Here is a 13428-nt window from a genome sequence, read left to right on the forward strand (position 1 = left end):
CCACTATTCCTAGACAAACAAAACTTCTAGATAAGTTTCTGCTTAAGTGCTGACTTGTAATTCTGCAACTACATCCATCTAGCAATATAGTCATATGCTCCACTGACAAGGTTGACGGCAATTTTTTTGCCCAGTAAAAGTTAGTTAAGATGAAATTACAGACCATCTAATTGCAGTTTGCTAAATTAACTTCTATGTGAGCAAAAAATAATAATAAATAGAAATAAAATTAGAAGATTCAAGCAAAATTGATAGTTTTAAAGTTTGTATCCAACAGATTAATTTAATATGAATTTATATGAACAAAGTTTAAATAGTCACTGACAGCATTTCAGGAAAAAGTAATGAAGCTAAAATGAATGCAGAATCAAGACCAGCAATTGTGGGACATAAGCAACGTTTGGGTGCAGAACTCTCTGCCTATTACAGAATTTGAAACTCTAAATGGTATCCAGATTTTTCTAGGGACGATGATGTGCCTCCTTTGACCCTTCCACAATGCAAGTGCTGGATTGATTTGATGTAGCCATCAAAACCAGTGCAGATGAGCAAAATCTAGTGGAAGACAACCATTAAGCATGACAACACGGAGTCACAGATGTGAAACCAGATCTATTGTAACACTGGTAGGTAGTTGGGGGATATTTGTTTTAATGAGGTACTATTACAAAGAATATAAGTTCTCCTCAGAAAGAGTTCCAATAGTCCATATTGTTAGATTTTTATAATCTAGAGGCTTTCATGACTTGAAAATGCTCCAGAAGAAGTAACACTTAAATAAAGAAACACTGTGAGATTCCTGATAAGAACAAGTCGGTAAATCAGAGCAGCAGAAGCTGAATATTGATGATGACAGATTTACAAGGAGGAAAACACAAATTTTCAAAAGAGGAAAAAGGATCAGTTACAGCATGACAGCAATAAATTCTTTATATTCTGCACACTTGAGCCATCCTACAAGACTGTAAAAAAGCTTGATTAAAGCTGCAAATTTAGACAGTTCACAGGTGAGTACACTTCAGAATAATTTTTGAGTAACAAAAAGACATTGAAAACCCTAAACTGCTTAATTTTCATCAAACTAAGCAAGAGTCAGATTCTGAGACAGAACATCTACATTCGGCATTTGTCTAGAAATACACAGATGCTTCTTGGCTTCTAATATAACAAGACTTTGGGGGTAAAACTAAAAAGAAGGAATGTGAAAAACAACAGTCCTCTAAGAATGGCAATAAGTTACTGTCTTTCCACAACTCTAATCATAAAGCTAGAAGCCTCAACTTTGAGCTTTCTTGTTTTGTAAGGACATAACTTCTCCTTGCTCACAATATGAGAGGAAAACAGGAACCTGCATTTTCAATGCTCTTGAATAAGAGTTTGTACCTATGTAAATAAAACTTCAGCTATTTAGTCCAAATAATGAGACCAGGAATACAAACTCCTTCAGGAAAAGTAAGAATTACGACAAATTTTTATCATGGCTTCTCTTAACATTTCATCATTTGGTCTAAGCATCTCTAATAAATTTTTACATTTCAAAGATGATAAGAATCACTTTACACAGAAGCACCACTTACCCACAATAACAAATCCATCTGCTTCTCTCTCTGGCACTGTAACTTTCTTTGAATCTTGACTTTTTCGGAAGAAGCTGAACATAGCCTCTTTTTTCTTCTAAGTCGATATCTAAAACGAAGACAAAATATGTTTAAATAAATATAAGACAACAGAATTTACCATAAGAAGTTCACACCATGCCAAAAGCCACATGCATGATATTACAGCTTAATCTTTATTACCAGATTTAAAACATCAGGCATTTTTATGTCAAGACATATTACCTTGTTGATGTAGCAATTGACTTCGATAGGCAAAAAGAGAGTAAAGTATAGAACGCTTTTCTATTAAGTTATGAATGGAGTGGAACCGTTAAAAAAAAAAAAAAAATCAGCCAAACTTCAACCTTTCTAAAGGAAACTCCCTTGAGCATTTATCCAGCATGTTTCTATATTTTTCTGCTACTTCAAATTGTTGTTACACAAACTTTCTCATCAGAGTTAGTTCTAAAGCATCTGAACTTTGAACCCCAAAACATATAGAAAATGCAGCTTTATAATGCAGAAATAGTTGAATGAAGCAAACTGCAGTACAAATTTTCAGTCTTAAGCGTCTGCATAAATTAAAACCCAACACACCCACCCCTACAATATTAGTGTAGTATCTATTTTCATTTTTCCAGTTTGCAATCTTAGAGACAGCTCAGTGCTGGGGTGTATTTGATTAATCAGTTTCCAATGACTCCCTTAAAGGAAACTGCAACAAAATCCTATATTGGAAATTTTTCATAACAATAATTCATTAAAATAATCTTCCAAAACAACTAAGAACTCACAACAACTAGAAGAAAACAAGGAAACCAGTGGAATAAAAACATTAACTGGAAAAGATTATGCTTAGTATCTCTTCCCTCTCAAGACTGGAAGATTACATAGAAGCAATTCTGAATAGCTTAAAAAGGACAAATTCATATTAAAACCCCCAAGAACACTAGCCAAAAGACAAGCAGTTGGGCCAGCTTTTACAAAATTAAGTCCTATGAGCCGCCCAATAAACGTGGATACATCATGAAACATTCTTCTAAGCAAATTCTCTAATTATTTTGAACTTTAAGATGCAGACTCAGGGAAGTTTCTCTTCTTCCGAGAAAAGTTATAAGAAAAGCTTTATAATGAAGTGTCACTCTTGCAAAGAACAACCAACAGAACCACACAAAGCACATATCAATGTGTTCAGCTTATGGAGAGGACTACCAATGTACCACCACCTACTTTCTATTTTCTACATAACTGGCACCACTGAATGCAGCAACTGAGAGTCTCCCCAGCCTCTCCCGCAACAGCAGGTCGGTCCATGGTGCTGGGACAATGAGAAAAGGCACTGCAGCAACAGTCACCCCTCGAAGATGCGCTCGCCTCCAGCCCCTGAGAGCTGAACTCAGCCCACTGGACAATGCTGAGCAGCCTGTGGTCTGGCTGAAACACGTTGAGTGGCAAACATAAAGAGGAAGGTTTAAAGAAAGGTATATGAAGCTCTTCTCTACTAAAATACCAATAAAAAATTGGGAAAGTGGAATAATGTAATTTCAAGTTTGAAGTAGTTTGAGGAGTAGAATCCTGATTTACTTTGCAGACACAACCATTTAAAGGAGAAGGGACTGCCAAACTGATAGCAACGTCTAATATAGACCTCAAAAGAAGAAAGGAGTCCAGTCCAAAGAAGTGTCCGCTGTCAAGTTTCAATAACATTATTTCACACTAAATTTAACACAGAAGAATCTTTAGAAGGTGGGAAAGAGAGAAGAGTGCTACGATGCAGCTTGGATTTTAAAAAAAAAAAAAAAAAAAGAAAGATAAAAATGCTGGATTAATTATTGCCAGAATTCCTCACTTCCCACCCAAATATTCATGGTACCGTAAGCAAGATTTTTTTTGTCCTAGCCAGTAACCTGTAGCAGTTAACTGCACAATCAGCACTGACTATTCACTAGATATAAACTGCCTCACACTCTGCTGTTACAAGTGATAGCAAACAGTTCCATACTCCAGACCACAGAAAATCCTATATGAAGTGTAAGCACTGGCTTTCAGGATCAGTATATAAACAGAACATGGCAAAAGCAGCGATTCAGACTGTGGCCTGATACCTGAGACTTAAAGACTGAATACCCCGCAGGCTGGCTAGCTACTTCTTGCTTATGCTGATGCAGTGCAATTTCTTGCAACCAAATAAACTACAGTGATGTACAAAAGAACAGAACAGACCATCCAGTCCCAGGTATGCAGTAAGTTTTAAAAAAAAGTTACTTATCTGCACTTTATTCCTTTTTGCTTGCTTTCCTACCTTACCATGTGAAATACTGATATTTCCAGTTCCGTGGAGATTACACAGTAGAAACTCCTAATTACCTCATTTATTCCTTACCTTCCCCCACACCCAGGCTCAACACATGGCGCCAGCAGCATATTCCTTTTTCAGCCCTCGGGGAATAAGTCTTCTCCTGCTACCAATTAGGGTTGTCAGTCCCATAGCTCAAGTGGTAAAACCTGTGCTGTAATGCTCAAGAGTCAGGTTTCTGCTCCGATGATGTATGAAGGAGAGGCAGTTGTGGAACAGTTTAAAATGTAATTTTACCTTCATCCTAAGTGTGCAATAACAAGAAGCAAAATCAACTTGATGTGTAAAATCTTACAGATAGCTTTGGTAAAGGCTCAGATTCCAGTCAGCCACTTCAGGTGCCAGAGCTGCTGTTGCTCCAATCATATTTTTTAATCTTTGAGATCTGCATTATTTTACAGTATTCAGTTCTATCACATAGTTTTCTCCTTCCCTTCTTTCTTGCACAAAGAAATGCATCTTAATGAGTATATACATGGCACAAAAGAGTTGTACAGGAAGCCATGCATTTGTTGTCCTTTAAATCCTGCATATTTAACATACCTAAACGTCACTACTTAAAGGACAACAGACATTTCAATTCAGAGTAAATTAACAATCAGTGCAATTTGATATAGCCAAATTAATGTTACAACCACTTCCATATACTAGATTTTTTCCTTCTGTTGACAGCAGGCAGCCTGACTATCCCATTTTTTTCTAAAACCCACTAAATTCATTTTATCTCCATACACGAGGCTTGATCTTTACTTGGTAGTTTTCAGTTTCTGAAGTAGCTTTAACTTAATTCCACTGCCAGTAGTATTTCTCAAACAGAAAACAAAACAACCCCCCCTCCATCCTCTTGCTTGAAGCAGAAAAACAAAGCAAACAAAAGTACCCCCTAAACTCAGGCTTCAAGTCAGTAAGAAAGTAAGCAGTAAGAAAATAGCCTATATTGTATTTTGTGATTGTGAATGTTGGGGAGGTGGTAAGGAATCCACATATTATAAAAAGACAAACATGCTTAGTGAGGCTCATTCCTTCTCTGGGTGTTCACCACTTAGAAACAAAACTTGTGCTTGCAGATCTCAGGTCTGCGCAACTGATGTGGAGGAAGGAGCTCACCAACTACTACTTGCAGTATTTCCATGCCTTTGCTGAACATAATATTAAGTTTAAACTAAATAACAAAGAACGACTAACAAAATAGAAGGGGGGCACAGAAACAAAAAGTAGAGCTGTATACAGTATGGCATAGGTAAAGGAAAAGCTGTAGACAGACAATGCTGGGACGGTTGTGATATTTGTTCTCTTAAGAATTTTATCAACTGTAGTATTTCAAAGTAAACATAAATCTCTCCAGCAACGGGAAATGCAACCACTAAATTTCTTGAATTACATGTTAAAAACAGAACAAAGACCCTGTCCAACAAAGAAACACAGAGTTGAATGGAAACACTCCTGCTCTTGAAGATAACAACACAGTTTAAGCACTTGCAGAATCAGGCTGGAGTTTTACTACTTGTAGATAAGATGAGGTTTCAGTTAAAAGCTGAGAACAACTGGTTTCCACACAAGTTTCATTTCAGAGTAAAAATTAAATTTGAAGTTTGTGGACCTGGATGCATGGTCACACAGACTAGAGAAAAAAAGCACTTGGTTGTGCTTTTTTTAAAAAAAAGCTGTCAGCACAAAATCACAGAACATACACACACCATTCAGAGATAGTACCACATTCCTGCAGTAATTTCTCTTATATAGCACAGCACTTTTCCCTTCCAGATGGGATTAATTTTATTTCTATAGGAGACCTGAAATTGAATTCACTGCCTAAAGATAAAAATCTCCCTTGGTAGGAATATGCAATTCCTTTCTCCTCATGTTTCCCCCTCACCAAAAAGTGAACACAACTTTTTCTTTCTCCAATCTCAATCGCTGATAGTTAAGAATAATGCTTTTGGCACTGCTTCAGTCATTAGCAAGTAATAAACTGTGAACTATAGCAATTCTGTGAGGCTGCAAAAAATATTTTGTCTTTCTGTGAGGCTCTGAGAACATACATGTGATTGGACAAAGATGGGTTACAGAGCTGCATAAAGGGGTTAATTTATTCCTCCTGCATTTTGTCAGTCTCCTTTGACAAGAAGTATGGCTGACCTTTGAGCCAAACCAATACATTAAATCCAATATTTTTTTTCTATACAATGAAGATCCTAGCATATTTAGCATAACTTTTCAGCTTTTTCCTGAATGTTCACAAGTGACAGGAGGAGAAATTTAATATTAAAAATGTTCACAAGTGACAGGAGGAGAAATTTAATATTAAAAACACCAAAGATGCAGACTAAGATAAAGAGAGGATACCAAGGTATACCAACAAAGCAGAATTGCAGTGGCACTGCCAGTAATTACATAAATGATGAAAAAAGGTCCGAACAAGATATAAAACTGGCCTTAAAGAAAGAACCAGACTAATTTCACATCTAGCAGCTTAAGCTGTATAATCTATGGAAGGTGAAAACAGAGCAAATCTCTCTTCCATGTTAGCATCTGCTGTGATTCACCAATAAAACAGCAATCAGAAAAAGACCAAGATGTTTACAACCTTGTACAGCCCTGCTTATGACATGAAAACAACCAATTTAAGAGTCAAGACCATGCATGTCGAAAAGATGTCTCTGTGACACCAAAGGAATGGTTTAAAAGCTTTTGGCCTAGTGTAAGTTACTATGTGAAGAAGAAAAAAAACCCTACAACATATCATTTGTTTTATCTGGGATTAACATTAGTCATACTCCTTTAGTTTGTGCTTCTTGAAAACTGAAGAAAGGTGTCAAGAGAAACACAAATACAAAAAAGGGATATACATATAACAAAACACTAATGAAGACTTTTTTACTTACATAAAATGTGAATATTTATTTTTAAAGTTTTCATAAAATTTAAGGGAACCAGAAATACCAATAACTATGCAAGTCAAATTACCATAGTATAAAAACACTCCAAGATGCTGAATCATAAAAATCAACCACAATCAAGTCAGACAATAAAAGCATAGGTGACCAAGGCAAAGCCAGCAGTGAAATAACAGTACTCAAACCAATGTCAACATTCAAAACCCTGAAGATGATAGAAAATGCTACAATAGATAGGTGCTTATTAGATACTCAATAGGTTGAAACCTACTTCTTTCTCTGAAAACAGTTCTCCTTTGACTGCAAACCTTCAACAGCTTCTAAGCATGACACAGACACGTACTTGTAAGAACTTCTACAATGTATTTTTCTAACAGCTGACCCTTCAAATGAGGCAGACAAATAGCCCTAGAAGAGCCACTTCGCAGCAGCCTCCTGCATCTTGCTCCAATTGTTACATTTATGAGATCTCTCCTTTAAAATCGCTGAGGATATGCTAAGGAGATGAGGACATTCTCTTGCAAATAAAGTACTGAAAAGGTGAATGGCATAGTGACACTGAGGAGATGACAACCCGCTACACCCCATCGAAGATACAACCCCACAGCACTCCCCTTCCCAGCCGCTTGCTGGTTCTGCACAGCTTTTGGTGGTAGCTTGCTTCCTTGGCAAGCAAGCTGAACTAACCCATGGCTGGTTAGAAGAGACAGCCAGCACACAGGTGGTGTTGGGATCACCCTTTTAAGCCAGGGCAGAGTTAGATTCTCTCAAGTATTTCCTGAAACACTGGTCCTGGAAATGGAAAGGAAATCACAGAACCACAGAATGGCTGAGGTTGGAAGGGACCTCTGGAGGTCATCTTGTTCAACCCCTCCCTGCTCAAGCAGGGCCCCCTAGAACTGGTTGCCCAGGACCATGTCCACATGGGTTTTGAATATCTCCAAGGATGGAAACTCCACAACCTCCCTGGGCAACCTGTGTCAGTGCTTGGTCACTCTCACAGCAAAATAACTATTTCCTGATGTTCAGAGCGAACCTCCTGTGCTTTAGTTTGTGCCCATCGTCTCTGGTCCTATCACTGGGCACCACTGAAAAGAGTGCTCTGTCCTCTTTGCACCCTCCTTTCAGGTATTTATATGCATTAGTAAAACCCTCCTGAGCCTTCTCTAGGCTAAACACTCCCAGCTCTCTTAGCCTTTCCTCATAAGTAAGATGTCCAGACCCTTAATCATCATTGTGGCCCTTCGCTGGACTCTCTCCAGTATGTCCACATCTCTCTAGTATCCAGCACTTGGACCCAGTGCTCCAGGTATGGCCTCACCAGTGCTGAGTAGAGAGGAAGGATCACCTCCCTCGACCCACTGGCAATATTACGTCTAATGCAGCCCAGGATACCACTAGCCACCTTTGCGGCAAGGGCAATTGGGAGGAACGTCTCCATGCAAGGGACAGTCAGGGAAAACACATGGAAAAAGGCAAGATGTGTGGTGAGAGTGCCATGTCCCAGGTGCTAGCTCTGTCTCATGTTCATCAGGCACTCTAACCCTTGGGATTGAGCGTAAGGTCTTTAATGGTGGAATGGAATGGAACAGAATAGTTCAGTTGGAAGAGACCTACAAGGATCACCTAATCCAACTGCCTGACCACTTCAGGGCTGACCAAAAGTTAAAGCACGTTATGAAGGGGCATTGTCCAAATGCCTCCTAAACACTGACAGGCTTGGGACACCGATCATCACTCTGGGAAGCCTGTTCCACCATCTGACCACCCTCTCAGTAAAGAAATGCTTCCTAAGGTGCAGTCTAAGCCTCCCCTGGCGCAGCTTTGAACCATTCCCACATGTCCTGTCACTGGATACCAGGGAGAAGAGCTCAGCACCTCCCTCTCCACGTCCCCTCCTCAGGAAGCTGCAGAGAGCGATGAGGTCACCCCTCAGCCTCCTTTTCTCCAAACTAGACAAACCCAGAGTCCTCAGCGGCTCCTCACAGGACATTCCTTCCAGTCCTTTCACCAGCTCTGTTACCCTCCTCTGGACGCATTCAAGGACCTGAACGTCCTTCTTAAGTCGTGGGGCCCAGAACTGCACACAGTACTCAGGGTGACACCACAACAACATTGAATACAGCAGGATAATCCCCTCTCTTGACCGGCTGGTTACGCTGTGTTTGATGCACCCCAGGATGCGGTTTTCCCTCTTGGCTGCCAGGGCACACTGCTGACTCCTACTGAGCTGCTGTCACCAGCACCCCCAGATCCCTTTCCACAGGGCTGCCCTCCAGCCACTCCTCTCACAATTCATACTTGTGTCTGTGGAAATGCGTGGGTATCACAGCAGTAACACACTACGTTTTGAAAACCAATTACGGCCTGTAAAACAAGCGAAGGTTAACAGGCCGGTGACGGGAATGCTCGGCTTGGGCAGCGGTGACCTGAGGGGAGCCAGTATCTAAAGGGAGAGGGAAAACGGCCGTTAGGGGAGGGAAAATATGGGGTCATTTAAGAGAAAAGGATTAAATGACAAAATGTACATCGGATAGGGCTGGAAGGGGCCGCGGCGGGGAGGCCGGCGGGAGGGGCTGAGCCCCGGGGAAGCCGGGTGACCCGGCTTCCCCGGGGCTCAGCCCCTCCCGCCGGCCTCCCCGCCGCGGCGACACCCGCCGCGCTGTCACCCACCGGCCCAGCCGCCTGATACCGCCGCCACCGCCGCTCACCAACCGCCGGCTCCGCTTCCGGATCGCGTCAGGCGAAGGGGAAGTCCCGCCCCGATGCTTCTCCCCTCCTTCCTCCCGTTGCCAGGGGTAGCGGCGCCCCTCCCATCGGCAAAAAGCGGGAAATTGCTCCGAGATGGGGGACGTCCATGAGGTACCTCGGCGGCGCATCGCCACCAGTCACCTGGCGCAGAACATCGGGCAGCCCGTCTGCTTCGTGGGCCGCGTCGAGAAGGTCCGTGATCTCCTCGGCGGTCGGCTGCTGCCCTTTGGGCCGCGCCGCGGGGCTTCGGGGCGGGTAGCTGCCCGGTCGCCCTGGGTAGGGCCTTGCCCCGGGGTGCGCTCCGAGTTGGGGCCCTGTGCGGGGAGGTTGTCGCCTTGCCTGGTGCAGCTCGTTGCGGCCTGGCCTGAGGGAAGCCGGCGGCTTTAGTCAGGGCGGGAGGCGGCTGTGACGGTTGGATCTATCGGAGAAAGGCCCGCTGCGCGGTTCTGGTTGAGGCGATTAAACCTGTAATACTTAACAGCTGCCTTTTGAGCTCACAGGCCCTAATGGCTTTTGTAGATTCATCCTACTGGGAAGCTTTTCGTACTTTCGGATGGAGAAGGAAAACATACAACTGTGGAGCTGAGCGAACCTGTAAGTTAAGGAATACTTTGGAAATACTTGGTGTTGCCTCTTGTGGAGACCAGAGGTTTCGTCCCTTCTGAGACCTGTGCATGCCTTGCATGTTTTGAGTTTTTAGTCAGGAGAAAAAGGAAAAAAAATCCCTGGTTTCTCTCTTCTCCACCTATGTTTCATTGCCTCTGCTTCTTACATCTTCTAGCTAACTTGCAGTCTTCGTATGCGTGAACTGCCTTTGTCTTCATCAATTTTCTGCTGGTGTTAAGAGAGAGAACTCATTCCTTGTCAGACACATCCCTGTCTGGCTGTTTTGTCTTACTCTATTTGGTGTTTACAGTGTAATATATTCCACTACCTGTATTAGCTTTATTTTAATTTCATTTCTTCCTCCCTTTTTCTTACTGCCTTTATCTTTATATGCCTAACAGAGAATTTTGTGAAGATAATCCAAAAAACCCACAAATACGGTATTCTTGAGGTTTTTTGAGTTGATATTTCTATATCCTCTTAGAATACTTGTCATAACATTCCAATAAACTTTATAGTTAGCTTGAAGCATTCTTTCTTAAAAAAATTAAAAAGTAATTAATGCAATGAGTATAAGATACGCTTATAACTACTGCACAATAATATTGCTTCCTTTGTTATCACATACCACTAAAGGAATAACAGCCTGACATTCTCTTCTGTATTTTTTTTTCCTCTAGCAAATGTTGTAATTAAAGGATTATTTCCATTGTGATGGCATATGCTCTAGCTTAACTGAGCATGTGTGTAGTCTTTACATCTTTTTCTCTGACTTGTTAAACACTGAGAAATCTCACCATTCCCATGTGAAATAATTGCATATAGTACTCTCTGACTTTCAGGACAGGAATCTCTCCTTGTTGATGAAAAATGCAGTTTGATCTGGCAAAGAGTTTTGTCTTATAAATCTGAAGCTTGCTGACTTCATCTTCAAACTGCAAGAAAATGTCTCTCCTACAAGTTCTGCCTGTCTCTTAACTGTTTTTTGCATACATGAAAAGGTTTCCTGCCCTGGGTTGTTAAAACTTCACATGTCAGCATCTGACTAATGATTTCTCAGCTTCCCACAACAGAGTAAATGGTCGAATTTCATAAATGCGTAGCTGCAGTGCTGGGCACTTCACAGTCTGTGTTCCACTGCTGTAGGATAAACTGATGCACGCAGAAAAAACACACCAGGTCCATCTCTCTGCTTTGCCTAATGTCAGTGGAGGAACTTCTAGATTTGCTAATCAAAATGCTTTCTAACATTTTTTTCACCCTTTAATAGATCCTTTTGTTTTGTGTGTGTGTAATTCATCCTTTCAACAGAGAAACCCAAAATTATGGGGAGGGAATCTATTGCTGTGTTCCAGGAGACTTACTAGAAATTTAAAAGTGTTAGGTATTCGAAGAACATTACTGAAATAGTACCATGCTTTTAAAATTAGTATCTTAAAAAAAAAGAGACATGTTCAAACTATATGATTTTGGAGTAAAAATTTTTAGCCCTTTTTTTTTTTTCCCTTTTTCAACCAAAGGCTTGTTATTGACAATACCTTTATATTCTGAACACTTACTGGCGACAAAAATAATTTCCAGTTATACCTCCTGAATCTGGAATACTGGAACTGCTCTCTGGCATGAGTGATACCTCCTTAGCTCTTACAGAGGTCTGTAATTTACTCAAGTTTGAATGCAATGCATTAAAATCTGGATTCGTCTGCTCTCTGTGTCCTAGGTTAGTCTCTGTTCAGTGATTAAATGACACAGTTTTATATACTTATAAACTGATTTCTTACGATCCTTCTTGGTATATTTTTATATGTCGGTACTAAATTGGCTGTTAGAAAAACTGTAAATCTGTAAGTAGCTCAAGGCTTTTGTGGGGTGGGTTTTTTTTTGGGAGGGGGGCAGGGCTGTTCAGTAGTGCTGTACTGTTTGACGCAGAACAGAATCTGTCATGAACAATCCGTCAGTTGTGGAGAGTTCCTAGCTTAAGTGTTGTGCAGTAGAGACAGCAGCTAATTTAGTGATACTGATTTCATATTTGGTATGTTTTCTAGCTAGACGAAGAGATCTCAGGAGTTCTTGAAGTAGTTGGAAGAGTTACAAATCAGGCAACCATCATGTGCATGTCATACGTCCAGTTCAGAGAAGATAAAAGTCCATTTGGTAAGTAAGAATGTACGTTATGACAAATTGATTTTGAGTTCTGAACTCTTACTCAATAAGTAAGAAGGGAGAGCCTGATTGTCTTGTCTTACAGACAAGGTCTTTCTTCAAACTGCCAGGTATGGAGTAGAATGTAGAAAAGGAGACTGTCATGGGGAAAATTTTGTACAAAATACACCATTTTACTGTCAAACTGTAGGGACTGGCTCGAAGCGGGAGCCAGTCTAGATCATTGCCATGGTCTGATCACTCTCCCAGTCCTGACCGTGTGGTTCTTGCCTTGCCCTGGACCTTGTGTGACTGTGCAGCTAGCAGACTTAAAAATAACCCTCCAGAAAGCAAGCAATGAGAGCATGGCTGCCTTGGGAAAACTGAGGAGGAGAAGGGAGACTGGGAATTCTCCACTATACTGCTTTAAAATAAGCAGTGCTTTAATGCTGTCATTTGCTTGTGTGGGAATTTAGCTTATGCATCATAACCAATTTCTTTGCCGTCTTTCAGATCTGGAACTCTACAATGAAGCAATAAAAATTATTCATGAATTCCCTGAATATTTCCCATTTGGTACTGGGAGAAACAACTGATTTTCTTCTTGGCATATATCTAGAGCTTCAGAGGGGACAACAGTACTGTAGCTTTCTTGCCTGACAGCATGGTAACAGTTGCATTTATTTCCAACAAACACACTGAAAAGATGCTGTTCCATGTGCCATGTATTGCCAATGAAGAATGTTTTCTTTGAAAATGTATTTATTCAGCAAGGAGGAGAGCACTTCTGTGGATGTCTCACTGTCTGTATATATTTAACCCTTTTGCATCCATGAGGAGTGTTCTCCTGCAGGATTGGACTTGCTAGAAACTGAAGTTTTGTAGGCACCTTTTTGTTGCTGTTGTAGAGGTTCTAGGGTACTTTACAAGAAACTCCTATCAAAGACATTTGGTGGGAGTCTAATGTAAAGTGGGTTTTTTTGTTTTTTCATTTGCTTTGATATAAATTTATTGAACATGGGGGGGTGTTTTGCATCTTGAAAATTGTCTCCAATAAAAAAAATCAGACTACATTTAA

At 40.8% G+C, this 13428-nt stretch overlaps 2 protein-coding genes across 6 annotated transcripts in view; one reads left to right on the top strand and one right to left on the bottom strand.

Moving 5' to 3' along the window:
* The window catches only part of UMAD1 (UBAP1-MVB12-associated (UMA) domain containing 1), an 82520-nt gene extending 72790 nt beyond the window's left edge, over positions 1-9730 (bottom strand). Inside the window, exons 1-3 of one of the 4 annotated variants that reach the window (XM_075746124.1) lie at positions 9563-9595; positions 3982-4198; positions 1578-1686 (exon numbers count right to left, since the gene is read on the bottom strand). In XM_075746124.1, the coding sequence (XP_075602239.1) occupies positions 1578-1659 (82 nt within the window). In that variant the 5' untranslated portion in view covers positions 1660-1686; positions 3982-4198; positions 9563-9595. Of the gene's footprint in view, positions 1-1577; positions 1687-3981; positions 4199-9524 lie in introns of all 4 variants that reach the window. The other 3 variants (XM_075746127.1, XM_075746123.1, XM_075746125.1) reach the window with 3 other exon arrangements.
* On the top strand, positions 9660-13428 carry RPA3 (replication protein A3). Of its 2 annotated transcripts, none has more exons than XM_075746129.1 (4): positions 9660-9794; positions 10122-10196; positions 12254-12366; positions 12864-13428. In XM_075746129.1, exons 1-4 carry the CDS (start codon positions 9696-9698, stop codon positions 12880-12882), a joined length of 306 nt encoding a protein of 101 aa, XP_075602244.1. In that variant the 5' UTR covers positions 9660-9695; the 3' UTR covers positions 12883-13428. The 2 variants fall into 2 exon arrangements, with proteins under 2 accessions (XP_075602244.1, XP_075602243.1); XM_075746128.1 differs by having other exon boundaries at positions 12254-12362.

The sequence above is a fragment of the Balearica regulorum genome, chromosome 2, assembly GCF_011004875.1.
Source record: "Balearica regulorum gibbericeps isolate bBalReg1 chromosome 2, bBalReg1.pri, whole genome shotgun sequence".
In the NCBI taxonomy this organism is placed as follows: domain Eukaryota; kingdom Metazoa; phylum Chordata; class Aves; order Gruiformes; family Gruidae; genus Balearica; species Balearica regulorum.